The 16,435-nt window shown below is 43.0% G+C and overlaps 1 protein-coding gene across 1 annotated transcript in view; it reads left to right on the plus strand.

Moving 5' to 3' along the window:
- Positions 1-16,435, plus strand: part of LOC106574031 (fatty-acid amide hydrolase 1) — a 31,154-nt gene that overhangs the window by 11,183 nt on the left and 3,536 nt on the right. The window contains exons 8-12 of the mRNA XM_014149543.2: positions 12,603-12,728; positions 12,978-13,075; positions 13,578-13,677; positions 14,059-14,102; positions 14,206-14,245. Coding sequence (XP_014005018.1) covers positions 12,603-12,728; positions 12,978-13,075; positions 13,578-13,677; positions 14,059-14,102; positions 14,206-14,245 — 408 coding nt within the window. The remainder of the gene's footprint in view (positions 1-12,602; positions 12,729-12,977; positions 13,076-13,577; positions 13,678-14,058; positions 14,103-14,205; positions 14,246-16,435) is intronic.

Here is a 16,435-nt window from a genome sequence, read left to right on the forward strand (position 1 = left end):
ACAGTGAAGATCGGGCGGGTTAGGGAATCTTCGTTAGAGAGGTAATCCCCGAACCTTATTGGTATTCGGTTCTTCTCCTAACTCTGTGATTGGTCGACAGTGTCCGTGTGTCTTACCCTCCTGCAATGTGTGATATGAACCCAGGTAGCTCTTTCAGCTATCTTTACGGCGAAGGCTGTCACCAGAAGCACTTGGTATAGTCCCTCCCACCGTGGCTGCTTCAAGTCCATTTTCTTTAGTGATTGGACCCAAACCCAGTCTCCTGATTGCATTGAGTGAATCACCTTCTCCTGTAATTCACCTGTTGGACACAAAATCTTGGACATACGGGTTTGGTTAACAAACAGTCTACTCATGTGTTCTGCTAGTATATCTTCCACTTCTATGTCTACCTGTTCTGGTCTCTCTAACTCTGGCATTTCTATATGGTCTACCTGATTAGCTGAAATGTTATCCATTGCTTAAAGAAATAGATCCTAGTAAACCAACTCTAGGGATAATATCTGGACCTAATATTTTAGCAACCATAATCGTGTCTGCCAAGAACTCTTATCTACTATTGCTAAATACAATTTCTTTCCCTCACTTCGTGAATAGGTTATAACATATATCAATGAAGTCCATTTCTAATTGTTGGAATGGGTATTCTACCTGGGGGATATTCTCCCAGTGGTGCTCTTCCTCGACCTTGATGATTATTCTATGCACAAATAACAGATCTTGTACAATTTTTTTGTTCTTTTTTATAATTTGCAATTCCGTATGTTACGAAGTGTTTCCTAATTATTTCCATCATTCCCCCCCGTTGATACATGGCTTTGCCCATGTATCAATATTGCTGCATATCTGAACTAGAGGTCGACCGATTATGATTTTTCACCGCCAATACCGATTATTGGAGTGCCGGGGGGAAGCCGATACCGATTAATCGGCCGATATTTTTATTCATTTAGTTATAATAATGATAATTACAACAATCCTGAATTAACACTTATTTTAACTTAATATAATACATCAATAAAATCTATTTAGCCTCAAATAAATAATGAAACATGTTTAAATAATGCAAAACAAAGTGTTGGAGAAGAAAGTAAAAGTGCAATATGTGCCATGTAAAAAAGCTAAGGTTTAAGTTCCTTGCTCAGAACATGGGAACATATGAAAGCTGGTGGTTCCTTTTAACATGGGAATTCAATATTCCCAGGTAAGATGTTTTAGGTTGTAGTTATTATAGGAATTATAGGAATATTTCTCTATACGATTTGTATTTCATATACCTTTGACTATTGTTTGTTCTTTATAGGCACTTTAGTATTGCCAGTGTAACAGTATAGCTTCCGTCCCTCTCCTCGCTCCTACCTGGGCTCAAACCAGGAACACATTGACAACAGCCACCCTCGAAGCAGCGTTACCCATGTAGAGGAGGGGAAACAACTACTCTAAGTCTCAGAGCGAGTGACGTTTGAAACGCTATTAGCGCGCACCCGGCCAACTAGCTAGCCATTTCACATCGGTTACACCAGCCTAATCTCGGGAGTTGACAGGCTTGAAGGGGTGGGTATAATTTGTGGAACGTTCCAACAGGAATCTGTTCCAAAAAACGTAAAGTAAAAGGTTGCCAACCAACAACGCATACAAAGTAGTAATGCATACAAACCTAGCTAACTAGCTGGCGAATAGGCATCTACTCACCACGTAGCTTATTCTTAATGTTTGTCTATAGGCAACCAGAGTGAGGACAGACATTTTTCGGAATAAACGTGATGAGTGAAAAACGCAATGAAATAGACCACTCACTACCCGGTATCTTATTCTGCCGCTATACAACTTTCTATGCGTTGTTTTTTGGAAACCTTGTTATTTACAAAGTTTTTGGAATAGATTCCTGTTGGAACTTTCCACAAATTATACCCACCCGGTTTGAAATCATAAACAGCTTGAAACACAGCGAAGAGCTGCTGGCAAAACACACAAAAGTGCTGTCTGAATGAATGCTTACGAGTTATGTTATGTCAATGTTATGACATAATTATGTAAAATTCTGGCAAGTTAGTTCGCAACGAGCCAGGCGGCCCAAACTGTTGCATATACCCTGACTCTGCGTGCAATGAACGCTAGAGATGTGACACAATTTCATGTTATCAGGCAATATTAACTAAATATGCAGGTTTAAAAATATATACTTGTTTATTGATTTTAAAGAAAGGCATTGATGTTTATGGTTAGGTACATTGGTGCAGCGACAGTGCTTTTTTCGCAAATGCGCTTGTCATTTATCGCCCTCCAGGTTCCCTTGGAGAGTTCATCAATGAGCTTGACGTCTTGATAAGTTCCTTTCCTGAGGATGGCTCACCTCTCACAGTTCTGGGTGACTTTAACCTCCCCACGTCTACCTTTGACTCATTCCTCTCTTCCTCCTTCTTTCCACTCCTCTCCTCTTTTGACCTCACCCTCTCACCTTCCCCCCCTACTCACAAGGCAGGCAATAAGCTTGACCTCATCTTTACTAGATGCTGTTCTTCCACTAATCTCATTGCAATTCCCCTCCAAGTCTCCGACCACTACCTTGTATCCTTTTCCCTCTCGCTCTCATCCAACACTTCTCACTCTGCCCCTACTCGGATGTTATTGCGCCGTCCCAACCTTCACTCTCTCTCTCCCGCTACTCTCTCCTCTTCCATCCTATCATCTCTTCCCTCTGCTCAAACCTTCTCCAACCTATCCCCTGATTCTGCCTCCTCAACCCTCCTCTCCTCCCTTTCTGCATCCTATGATTCTCTATGTCCCCTATCCTCCAGGCCGGCTCGGTCCTCCCCTCCTGCTCCGTGGCTCGACGACTCATTGCGAGCTCACAGAACAGGGCTCCGGGCAGCCGAGCGGAAATGGAGGAAAACTCGCCTCCCTGCGGACCTGGCATCCTTTCACTCCCTCCTCTCTACATTTTCCTCTTTTGTCTCTGCTGCTAAAGCCACTTTCTACCACTCTAAATTCCAAGCATCTGCCTCTAACCCTAGGAAGCTCTTTGCCACCTTCTCCTCCCTCCTGAATCCCCCCTCCTCCCTCTCTGCGGATGACTTCGTCAACCATTTTGAAAAGAAGGTCGACGACATCCGAGCCTCGTTTGCTAAGTCAAACGACACCGCTGGTCCTGCTCACACTGCCCTACCCTGTGCTTTGACCTCTTTCTCCCCTCTCTCTCCAGATGAAATCTCGCGTCTTGTGACGGCCGGCCGCCCAACAACCTGTCCGCTTGACCCTATCCCCTCCTCTCTTCTCCAGACCATTTCCGGAGACCTTCTCCCTTACCTCACCTCGTTCATCAACTCATCCTTGACCGCTGGCTACGTCCCTCCCGTCTTCAAGAGAGCGAGAGTTGCACCCCTTCTGAAAAAACCTAAACTCGATCCCTCCGATGTCAACAACTACAGACCAGTATCCCTTCTTTCTTTTCTCTCAAACTCTTGAACGTGCCGTCCTTGGCCAGCTCTCCTGCTATCTCTCTCAGAATGACCTTCTTGATCCAAATCAGTCAGGTTTCAAGACTGGTCATTCAACTGAGACTGCTCTTCTCTGTGTCACGGAGGCTCTCCGCACTGCTAAAGCTAACTCTCTCTCCTCTGCTCTCATCCTCCTAGACCTATCTGCTGCCTTTGATACGGTGAACCATCAGATCCTCCTCTCCACCCTCTCCGAGTTGGGCATCTCCGGCGCGGCCCACGCTTGGATTGCGTCCTACCTGACAGGTCGCTCCTACCAGGTGGCGTGGCGAGAATCTGTCTCCGCACCACGTGCTCTCACCACTGGTGTCCCCCAGGGCTCTGTTCTAGGCCCTCTCCTATTCTCGCTATACACCAAGTCACTTGGCTCTGTCATATCCTCACATGGTCTCTCCTACCATTGCTATGCAGACGACACACAATTAATCTTCTCCTTTCCCCCTTCTGATAACCAGGTGGCGAATCGCATCTCTGCATGTCTGGCAGACATATCAGTGTGGATGACGGATCACCACCTCAAGCTGAACCTCGGCAAGACGGAGCTGCTCTTCCTCCCGGGGAAGGACTGCCCATTCCATGATCTCGCCATCACGGTTGACAACTCCATTGTGTCCTCCTCCCAGAGTGCTAAGAACCTTGGAGTGACCCTGGACAACACCCTGTCGTTCTCTACTAACATCAAGGCGGTGACCCGATCCTGTAGGTTCATGCTCTACAACATTCGCCGAGTACGACCCTGCCTCACACAGGAAGCGGCGCAGGTCCTAATCCAGGCACTTGTCATCTCCCGTCTGGATTACTGCAACTCGCTGTTGGCTGGGCTCCCTGCCTGTGCCATTAAACCCCTACAACTCATCCAGAACGCCGCAGCCCGTCTGGTGTTCAACCTTCCCAAGTTCTCTCACGTCACCCCGCTCCTCCGCTCTCTCCACTGGCTTCCTGTTGAAGCTCGCATCCGCTATAAGACCATGGTGCTTGCCTACGGAGCTGTGAAGGGAACGGCACCTCCGTACCTTCAGGCTCTGATCAGGCCCTACACCCAAACAAGGACACTGCGTTCATCCACCTCTGGCCTGCTCGCCTCCCTACCTCTGAGGAAGCACAGTTCCCGCTCAGCCCAGTCAAAACTGTTCGCTGCTCTGGCACCCCAATGGTGGAACAAGCTCCCTCACGACGCCAGGACAGCGGAGTCAATCACCACCTTCCGGAGACACCTGAAACCCCACCTCTTTAAGGAATACCTAGGATAGGATAAAGTAATCCTTCTAACCCCCCCCCCCCCCCCCTAAAGATTTAGATGCACTATTGTAAAGTGGTTGTTCCACTGGATATCATAAGGTGAATCCACCAATTTGTAAGTCGCTCTGGATAAGAGCGTCTGCTAAATGACTTAAATGTAAATGTAATGTAAATCAACACCCTTGTGGCGAAATGGGCTATGATTCAATGATAAATTAACAGGCACCGCATCGATTATATGCAACGCAGGACACGTTAGATAAACTAGTAATATCATCAACCATGTGTAACTAGTGATTAAGATTGATAGTTTTTTACAAGATAAGTTTAATGCTAGCTAGCAACTTACCTTTGCTTCTTGCTGCCCTCGCGTAACAGGTAGTCAGCCTGCCATGCAGGCTCCTCGTGCATTGGATTGGATTAGTAACCGGAAGGTTGCAAAAACGAATCCCCGAATCCCCCCAAAACAAGGCAGTTAACCCCCGTTCCTAGGCCGTCATTGAAAATAAGAATGTGTTCTTAATCTGACTTGCATAGTTAAATAAAAGGTGTAAAAAAAAAAAACATTTGGCAAATCGGTGGCCAAAAATTCCGATTGTAATAAACTTGATATCGGCCCTAATTAATCGGCCATTCCGATTAATCGGTCGACCTCTAATCTGAACAATAACTTCGGTAGTATGGGTAATTTATCCCTGTACCAAATCCCATCTGTATAGACCGCTCCTAACTTTTCCCATCTTGAAATCTCCTTAACTGGTGCTCTAGTTTGACAGTTCTGAATACCGTTTTGTCTATGTTCACTACTTCTTTTAACAACTATTGTTTAAATGGCTTTGGTTCAAAACCGGCCTTTTTTGCTTCCTCATCTGCCTTCCTGTTGGTCTTGCTAATTTTATCCGTTCCCTTAGAGTGCACTTCATACTTATAAATAGCTGTCTTTTCTGGCAGCTGTACCGCATCTAATAAATTCAAAATCAACTGGGCATGTGTAATAGGTTTACCAAAAGTGGTTACCATTCCCCTTGTAACAGAATCCTCAACTACCCGTACTGCCCCCCACTCTAAATCACACCTTAAAGTAGCTGAGTCTATAACATTTCTCGGGGCTGCTTTCTCCACCAAAACATTGGAGAATTGCATTGTGCATCTCTTTCTCTAATTACACCCCCCACTAACAAGTCCTCAAAGGTGGGAGTCATCTCTTTTATGGCCTCGGCTTTTCTGTGGGGGTGACAGCCACATTCAGCAGGTTATCTAACCATTCCGTGTCACTTCTATCTTCTCCTCCTCCTGGCCCCCTTCCTTTCTTCCTTCTACTCCCAAACCATCAAGGTCCCAGCAGTGCGGGGGAGGACTTCTCCGTCTGCCCTCCTATCTGTCTGTCACTCTTTCTCATAACAGTCAATGTCAAATATTGGTTCTGTTTCCACCTATTGACTAACTGTCTAACTGTCTCCCTGGTTGCACTCCTGGATTTTAGAAAAATCAACATGTCTATGGTAGTAATATCAAGATTATTGCATAGTTAAACTTACTTATCTGATACTCTCAATGATCCTGGATCACCACATATGTCATATATCCCTGTCCTGTTGATTTAGGACATATTCTAAATACTTAACCTAAGTCTTCCATTATTAACTTATTCTTGCTACTTAATAACCTTATTCAACAACAAAATATAATAATACTATATCAATTTCACAGCCTTGTTGTGTTAAATTTAATACACTGCCTTCTCATGTGCTTAAATTACTAATTTGTCTAAGAACTCTTAACTCCATCATAATTATCAATTACACAAATTCCCTTAAAATCAGTATCTCAAATGACCTTATTCACCATCCAAATGGCCCTCCCATGAGGCTGATCAGACCACAAAGGAACGCCATGATGGAGGTCAAGAGTCATACCACCTCTTCACAGAAGTGTTTCTTAATATCTTAGACAAATTAAAGTTTACTTAACCTGTTGGGGCTAGGGGGCAGTATTTGCACGGCCGGATAAAAAACGTACCCGATTTAAACTGGTTACTACTTTTGCCCAGAAACGAGAATATGCATATAATTATTAGATTTTGATAGAAAACACTCTAAAGTTTCTAAAACTGTTTGAATTGTGTCTGTGATTATAACATAACTCATATGGCAGGCCAAAACCTGAGAAGATTCCATACAGGAAGTGCCCTGTCTGACAATTTGTTATCCTTCTGTTGCATCTCTATCGAAAATAGAGCATCTCTGCTGTAACGTGACATTTTCTAAGGCTTCCATTGGCTCTCAGAAGGCGCCAGAAAGTGGAATGAGATGTCTGCAGTCTCTGGGCGAAGTACAGCAGCTCTGTTTGTTACTGGTCAGGCTGGGGATAGTGACACTGGAGATGCGCATTCATGAGAATTCTCAATTTTTTTCTTTCAGCTTTTGAATGAATACAACGTCGCCCGGTTGGAATATTATCGCTATTTTACGAGAAAAATCGCATAAAAATTGATTTTAAACAGCGTCTGACATGCTTCGAAGTACGGTAATGGAATATTTTGAATTTTTTTGTCACGAAATGCGCTCGCGCGTCACCCTTCGGATAGTTACCTGAACGCATGAACAAAACGGCGGTATTTGGATATAACTATTGATTATTTGGAACCAAAACAACATTTGTTGTTGAAGTAGAAGTCCTGGGAGTGCATTCTGATGAAGAACAGCAAAGGTAATCCAATTTTTCTTATAATAAATCTGAATGTGCTTTTGCCGAAAAGCTATTTTAAAATCTGACACCGCGATTGCATAAAGGAGTTCTGTATCTATAATTCTTAAAATAATTATGTATTTTGTGAACGTTAATCGTGAGTAATTTAGTAAATTCACCGGAAGTTTGCGGTGGGTATGCTAGTTCTGAACATCACATGCTAATGTAAAAAGCTGTTTTTTGATATAAATATGAACTTGATTGAACAAAACATGCATGTATTGTATAACATAATGTCCTAGGTGTGTCATCTGATGAAGATCATCAAAGGTTAGTGCTGCATTTAGCTGTGGTTTTGGTTTTTGTGACATATATGCTTGCTTTGAAAATGGCTGTGTGATTATTTTTGGCAGGGTACTCTCCTGACATAATCTAATGTTTTGCTTTCGCTGTAAAGCCTTTTTGAAATCGGACAATATGGTTTGATTAACGAGAGTCTTGTCTTTAAAATGGTGTAAAATAGTCATATGTTTGAGAAATAGAAGTTATAGCATTTATGAGGTATTTGTATTTCGCGCCACGCGATTCCACTGGCTGTTGACTAGGTGGGACGCATGACAAACCACAGATAGTTAGGAACGGTTCACAAAGAAAGACTGTTTACTTTAGAGAGGAGTATCTAGATAGCATTCGCTATAAATTATCGTTCAGTTTGATCCCTAATGGCGAGGTTCTAATCTCGTCCCTGGTACTTCATAGAACAAAAACACCATTTCATCCAATGGCATATATCAATTGTCAACTCTAGATACTCCCATCTCAAGCAAACCCCCTCTTGACCCCACTCCTGGACAGGCTCACTGGGGGGAGTGAACCTCTATGCCATATACTATCACAGGATAAGTGTGAGATCTAAGAGAGGACATACAATGTTCCCAGACACTGCCATAAACCTCCCCACAATAAAGAAAAGGAGGGAGTGACTTGCTCACAGACATTGTGGAGACAAGTCATTGGTTCCCCATTAATCACGCCATCCCTTCACATGGTTTAAGAATAGGTAAAGACACATTCACATGAAGACAAGTCTGACCTCTCCCCTCTCTGGGCCCCAAGTGACTGAGCCCTAGCTAAGGGAAACGTGCAACTGAAAGACACCAGAGTCCAAAGGACACTTTCTAATGACAAGTATCTCACACTGCCCTTCCGCTCCCCCTCCCTCCGCTGATAAAAGGGGAAAGTTTTCCTTCCAGCTGATGGCGAAACTCAAGTCGCACTGCATTATTATTGCCTGTTACTCATAGGACCAGAGAAAGTTAAATATGCCTAGATTTAAAAAAGACAAAAGCCGATAATAACAATGCAAGCTTATCGAAACACTTTGCTGTACTCATTCATTGAAGCTGCAGTGCTGGTTGTAGTGTGAGTGGAAGTGTCCATTTTGACCAGTCTGCCCAACAACAAAAAAATGGTCCAGCCATCAAACCCTGCACATGCCAATACCAGAGTGGGTACACTCGCTATATAACGCAACACACCTTTTTATAGCTTATAAAAGTGTTGAACAAAGTGTGGCATAACAACCTAAACACTTATAAAAACAGTAACTCTTTACACTATTCATTGAGTCTCTCTAGTCATGGCTTAATTTTATTTTATTTTTTTAATCTCACAGTATCAACTTTTCTGTGCGCCCGTGGCTTGTTTTTAGAGTCTGGCTCGAGGAACCTGCAGACACCGTGAACTGAGCTATCTGATTGGCCAGCAGTAGGCCTATAGGTGCGCTTGATTTGCTCTCTGGGCCTGCCGCGTATGCAGAGTTCTACCTCAGACACATGAAATGGGTCAAAATGGGAACACGTTGCCTTCCTGATGCGAGGGCTGCTGAATCAAGTGCACCTAACTCCAACAGCGCTAAACGAAAAAAATAAATAGGAAATGTTTGGTGATCGACTACGATTGCCTAGTCGATTGCAATCGACTGGTTGGACAAGTGACATAAATAATGGATCATAGCTTTCATCTGGTCAGTCAATGTCCTAGAGAGAGCAGGTGTTCTTAGTCTACATGATGAGATTATTATGGACAAGAGAGCAACATTATTTGTATTTGTCAAATGGCAGCCACGCATCGATCATCATGTCACCAGAATAGGTCCCTCGATATTTATTGGAAAGGAGCATCGAGCTCATCACCTTGCACTTTCACCACCCTGTGAAGTTCATCGTAACTTATTTCATCTGTTGTCTAATAAACTGCATGCTTTCCTGATGAGTCGTAGTGGGAGGACCACACGTCATCGCTTGGCTCCAAGTTTACGCCGATATGATGGTTATGTGCAAATATTTATAGAATAAGCGCTTACACCGACATTTCTTGCATTATTCATTTTAAAGACACAAAGATCCCACCTTGTCTAGCATATTTTGCTTTGTTGACATTTGGAAAGTTTAGTGACAAATTATCCGTGCCCATCGGGCCTGTCACAAAAATGTACTTTACTCGTATAAAGAGGTTGGATGGAAACCTAAGAATATAATGGTAGATCCATATTTTTTTATTATTATACTGAACAAAATATAAATGGAAAAATTAATTCATATAAGGAAATTAGTCGATTTCAATCAATTCATTAGGCCCTAATCTATGGATTTTGCATGACAGTGAATCCAGATATGCATTTGTTGGTCACAGATATCTTTAAAAAAAACAGTCAGTATCTGGTGTGACCACCATTTGCCTCATTCAGCGTGACACATCTCCTTCGTGTAGAGTTGATCAGGCTGTTGATTTGTGGAATGTTGTCCCACTCCTCTTCAGTAGCTGTTCGAGGTGATTGTGATGGATGAATGGCACGACAAAGGGCCTCAGGATCTCATCACGGTATCTCTATGCATTCAAATTGCCATTGATAAAATGCAATTGTGTTCATTGTCCGTAGCTTATGCCTGCCCATACCATAACCCCACCACCACCATGGGGCACTCTGTTCACAACATTGACATCAGCAAATCACTTGCCCACACAACGCCATACACGTGGTCTGGAGTTGAGGCCGGTTGGACATACTGCCAAATTCTCCAAAATGACAGAGGTGGCTTATGATAGAGAAATGAACATTCAATTATCTGGCAACAACTCTGGAGGACATTCTGCAGTCAGCACGCCAATTGCTCGCTCCCTCAACTTCAGACATCTGTGGCATTGTGTTGTGTGACTAGGGCTGTTGCGGTGACCGTATTGCCGCCACACCGGCGGTCACGAGTCATGAAGGCAGTCAAATTCCACTTGACTGTTTAGTTACGGTAACTAGGCTTCTCCAAGCTCTGATGCTGCTGATGGTTATTAGTAACCTACCAAACTTGCTAACTGCCAGGTACTCGACACCCTATTGTCCCTCTAATCACGCTGACATCAATGCAAATGTATTTGAAAATCTAATCGAACACTTTGAGAGCCCATGAGCTCATGTTGCGCAACATTTCAATAGGCTATGCAATTGCGTGTGAAAACAGAGTTATGGCCTCTACTGAAAAGAGGAGGATAAGCTTTCTATAGGCTAGGGCTACTATATTTATTTTTTTAACTTAACTAATATTAAGCACATTGCTTATATTTAACACAGGATTATAGCCATCCTGGCTGGCATGAAAATAAACCACAGGGAAAGTGTCCGTTTCTTTTTTGATAATGGTGTTTTTGGAACATTTGCTCATAGTCTACTACCATGTGCGCATTGCTACACTTACGATGTGAAAAAATAGCCTAATAGTTTAGCAACATTTTTAAGCTGAATGTTCTCATCTGTTGTCAGCCACATTATGTTAACGTTCTTTTGATGCTAGTGGTTATATTAATTTGGGATCTATCGCATCACACAACTGTCCCAGACTATGTTTGGAATATTTATTTATTGTACAGATATTTATTTATTGTGGTCAACTTTTGTACTATGGGGGATAGTAGATTGACATAGGCTAGTGCTTTTGCTGTTCATTAGGCCTACTCATCTTGTTGGCTGACGAAAAGTAAATGTGTGCAGTTCTTCCAATATCTTCAATATGCACCTTGGAATTGGATAAGGATGCGTGCAATTGCCTCCCTGATGTGTCTGCACATGTAGCCTGTGAGAAAGACCTGATCGTGTGAGTGAGATGAGAGGTGCTTCGGAGCAGGCAGCATTTAGGGAGAAGGGCTGAAAAATGTTAGTTTTTTTAGGGGTGTATTATGGCCACACAAAGGAGTTGCCACTGGGAAATTCGAGGCATTATCAAGTGCTTCTCAAATTGTGAATGAGAGACTGACAAAGTGTGCACAGCCTGCACAAAAAAAAACAAAGCAGAGCTCATGCCTTTTTTAAGAAACTTTTTTCAAATCATCATCATTAGAGTTGCATCATGCAGCCTTACAATGTATTAAAAATCAAAACATATAGCCAAACATTTGTAGAACAAACCCTAAATTAAGCGCATAGGAGTACCTATTTCTTAACCGCTTTGGCGCACTCCCTCGTCGTTTTGAGAAAATATCCTATTTTATTCAGCTTTGTTCACTTGTATTCTTCATTATATAAAATAATGCCACTAAGCAAATCTTGTCTGCTAAATGAACTAGTGTAGCCCACAGTCAGATCAGGACCAAACATAAGGACAACCCACTGTATGCCATTCTGTTCTGAAGTAGACTACATTTTCTTCATATCATGCTTCTTTAGACCTGTCTAAAATAAATAATGGATGGATGTGTGGAAGCCAGGAGATGTTAAATGTGTTTGCTAATTAACCGTCAATTACAGTGAGACCGACACTTATTTGCTTGACAATCACCGGGTGACGAAATATTGTGACAACTGCACATTTTAGTGGCCTTTTATTGTTCCCAGCACAAGGTTCACCTGTGCAATGGTCATGCTGTTTAATCAGCTTCTTGATTTGCCACACCAGTTATGTGGATGGAATATCTTGGCAAAGGAGAAATGCTCATTACAGGGATGTAAACTAATTTGTGTTCAACTTTTGTTTGGTGCTGATGGAACATTTCCGTTATCTTTTATTTTAGCTCATGGGACCAGCACTTTACATGTTGCGTTTTATATTTCTGTTCAGTGTATATATTACCATTATATTTTGTGATGGAAAATCTTTCTATCTGTTATGTTCTTCCTCTGTTCTCCTCCAGGTATACCAGAGCACCAAGCCCCTGAGGATCGGTTACTATGAGAATGACGGCTATGCCATGCCCTCTCCAAGCATGGGCCGAGCCCTGAGGGAGACCAAGGCGTTGCTGGAGAAAGCAGGGCACACGGTGAGTACCCCCCCAGCCCCAGTCTCATCTATTTGTGATAATCCAGATCAGAGCTTGGTTGAACACTTATCAGACAGTGTTGACTTGGACTGCTGAATGACAGAAACATAAAAATAAGCATCATTAGTTTATAATTTGATCGATGACTGTATTGATATGTAATTGCAAATTGCATTCCTTTCTCTCCCTCCACCCCTCCATCTTTCGTGCTCTCCCTCCACCACCCCCCATCTCTCTCTCTCTATCTAGTTGGTTTCCTTCAGTCCCCCAAGGCTGATCTATGCCATTCATGAGCTGGGTATCAGGGGTCTCTTAGGCGACGGATGCACTACCTTGCTTAGCAACCTGTGAGTCAAATTTCCCTGGGTTGTGTTCAGTAAGGCACACTGTAGCAAAATATTTAGAAACGGAAAAACAAAAATGTGTTTCTCATTAGACAAGTCCATGTTGGTGGGCTCCCGAGTAGCGCAGCAGTCTAAGGCGCTGCGTCGCAGTGCTCGAGGCGTCACTACAGACACAGCCTGGATTCAAACCAGAGTATCACAACCGTCCGTGATTGGTAGTCCCATAGGGCGGAGCACAATTGGCCCATTATCGTCTGGGTTTGGCCGGTGTAGGCCGTCATTGTAAATAAGAATTTGTTCTTAACCGACTTACCTAGTTAAATAAAAATGTTGTTCCCTGTTTCAACCTGTTTACTTCCATTTTGGGCCTAATGAACATGACCCTGGTAATCCCAACGAGTTTAGCAAAACTACCCCAATGAACGTCCCTGGGAGTGAAATGAACTATCCAGGTCACAAAAATATGTTGTCAATGAAAGAAACTCTGTTTTGTGTGTTATTTCAGGAAAGGGGGTCCTGTCGACCCGTGTCTCAGGGTTCAGATTATCCCCTACAGTCTGCCTCGCACTGTGAAGAAAATCCTCTCCGTTCTCCTCAAGCCTATAGTAAGTGAAGGGGAAGGTTAAAACAGTGACGTAGGAGCTGGAGAAACCATTCCCCCGCCCAATGACTCCTTCACAGTTATGCGTCATTGTAATTCCTGTTAAGGAGTGCATCTTTCTACTTCATATTCAATTGATGACACTGTAGCATCAATGCTTTTATTGTATTACTTGTTTTGATTATATTCCACAGGCATTTTTCAATTCCAAATACTTTCTGGGGGTTTAAGGAAATTCAGTATAGAGACATAGGGGTCATACATCCGCCAAATTGACGTGCACCTGGCCTCAGGAGTTAACAGGGGAAGAGTAGTTTTCATTTGGTCTAAAGTGCTGGAGAATTTGGTCGACTGGGAGTACTTCTGACATGTTTTCCTCCCTCAGTTTCCCCGTATCGCTGCCTCTCTGGATAGCCTGCGTGGAGTTGGGTGAGCTATCTGATCAGCCCTGTTCTCCAGGTTTCTATCAGTAACAGTGTTTATGAAATACAGAAGTAACCATAATTAATTACTCCATTTCCTTTTTCACCAGCTCTGTGCAAGACCTGTGGAGACATCACGCGGATGTGGAAGTAGGTAAACATTTGGTAATCGGTGTGGTTCACACATCAGTCTAGAGGTCAGCGAAGTGACTGCCATATGCATTATATTTTACAGTGACAGCTGCAGCAGAAGCAAAGTCTTTTGTAGGCGACTCATGCGTGTGCACAATTTTGTTTTTGATTGCGTAGGCCATATTAATATTATTTCACACCTTGATATCTTTGTCTATTAAAAAGGATCTGTGTTGCATTCCATTGAACAAGTCACAGACAATATTATGTTTGTGTATATACAGTGAATTCAGGAAAGTATTCAGACCCCTCAACTTTTTCCACATTTTGTTATGTTAGAGCCTTATTCTAAAATGGTTTAAATAATACTTTTTTTCCTCAATCTACACACAACACCCCATAATGACAAAGCGAAAATACGTTTTTAAACATTTTTGCTAATTTATATTTTTTAAAACTACTTATTTACATAAGTATTCAGACCCTTTGAAATTGAGCTCAGGTGCATCCTGTTTCCATTGATCATCCTTGAGAAGTTTGTACAACTTGATTGGAGTCCACCTGTGGTTAATTCAATTGATTGGGCATGATGTGGAAAGGCACACACGTGTATATAACGTCCCACATTTGAAAGTGCATGTCAAAGCAAAAACTAAGCCATTAGGTCGAAGGAACTGTCCATAGAGCTCCGAGATAGGATTGTGTTGAGGCACAAATCTGGGGAAGGGTACCAAACAATGTCTGCAGAATTGAAGGTCCCCAAGAACACAATGCCCTCCTTTCTTAAACGGAAGAAGTTTAGAACCATCAAGACTTCCTAGAGCTGGCCGCCCGGCCAAACTGAGCAATCGGGGGAGAAGGGCCTTGGTCAGGGAGAATCAAGATTCTCTGGTCTGATGAAACCAAGATTGAACTCTTTGGCCTGAATGCGAATTGTCACATCTGGAGGAAACCTGGCACCATTCTTACGGTTAAGCATGATGGTGGCAGCATCATGCTGTGGGGATGTTTTTCAGGGACTGGGAGACTAGTCTGGATCGAGGGAAAGATGAACAGAGCACAGTACAGAGATCCTGGATGAAAACTTGCTCAGGACCTTAGACTGGGGTGAGGTTCACCTTCCAACAGGACAACAACCCTAAGCACACAGCCAAGACAACGCAGGAGTGGCTTCGGCACAAGTCTCAATGTCCCTGAGTGGCCCAGCCAGAGCCAGGACTTGAACCCGAACGAACATTTCTGTGGAGACATGAAAATAGCTGTGCAGAGAAGAATGGGAGATACTCCACAAATACAGGTGTGTCAAGCTTGTAGCATCAAACCCAAGACGACTCGAGGCTGTAAGCGCTGCCAAAGGTGCTTCAAATCACATTTTATTATTCACATGCGCCGAATACAGCCGGTGTAGACCTTACAGTGAAATGCTTACTTACGAGCCCCTAACCAACAATGCAGTTTTAAAAATACGGATAAGAATAAGAAATAAAAGTAACAAGTAGCAGCTATAAAATAACAATTGCGAGACTATACAGGGGGGGTACCGGTACAGAGTCAATCTGCGGGGGCACCGGTTAGTAATGAGGCTTTATACAGGGGGTACCGCTACAGAGTCAATGTGCGGGGGCACCGGTTAGTAATGAGGCTTTATACAGGGGGTACCGGTACAGAGTCAATGTGCGGGCGCACCGGTTAGTAATAAGGCTTTATACAGGGGGTACCGATACAGAGTCGATGTGCGGGGGCACCGGTTAGTAATGAGGCTTTATACAGGGGGTACCGGTGCGGGGGCACACGTTAGTTGAGGTAGTATGTACACTACCATTCAAAAGTTTGAAGTCACACAGAAATTTCCTTGTTTTTGAAAGAAAAGCAAAAAAAATATTGTCCATTAAATAACATCAAATTGATCAGAAATACAGTGTAGACATTGTTAATGATGTAAATTGAAGCTGGAAACGGCAGATTTTTTGGGATATTTTAACGGAATATCTACATAGGCGTACAGAGGCCCATTATCAGCAACCACCACTCCTGTGTTCCAATGGCACATTGTGTTAGCCTTTTAAAATTATAAACTTGGATTAGCTAATTGATCATTAGAAAACCCTTTTGCAATTATGTTAGCACAGCTGAAAACTGTTGTTCTGATTAAAGAAGCAATAAAACTGGCCTTTAGACTAGTTGAGTATCTTGAGTATCAGCATTTGT

Source organism: Salmo salar, chromosome ssa16, assembly GCF_905237065.1.
Source record: "Salmo salar chromosome ssa16, Ssal_v3.1, whole genome shotgun sequence".
In the NCBI taxonomy this organism is placed as follows: domain Eukaryota; kingdom Metazoa; phylum Chordata; class Actinopteri; order Salmoniformes; family Salmonidae; genus Salmo; species Salmo salar.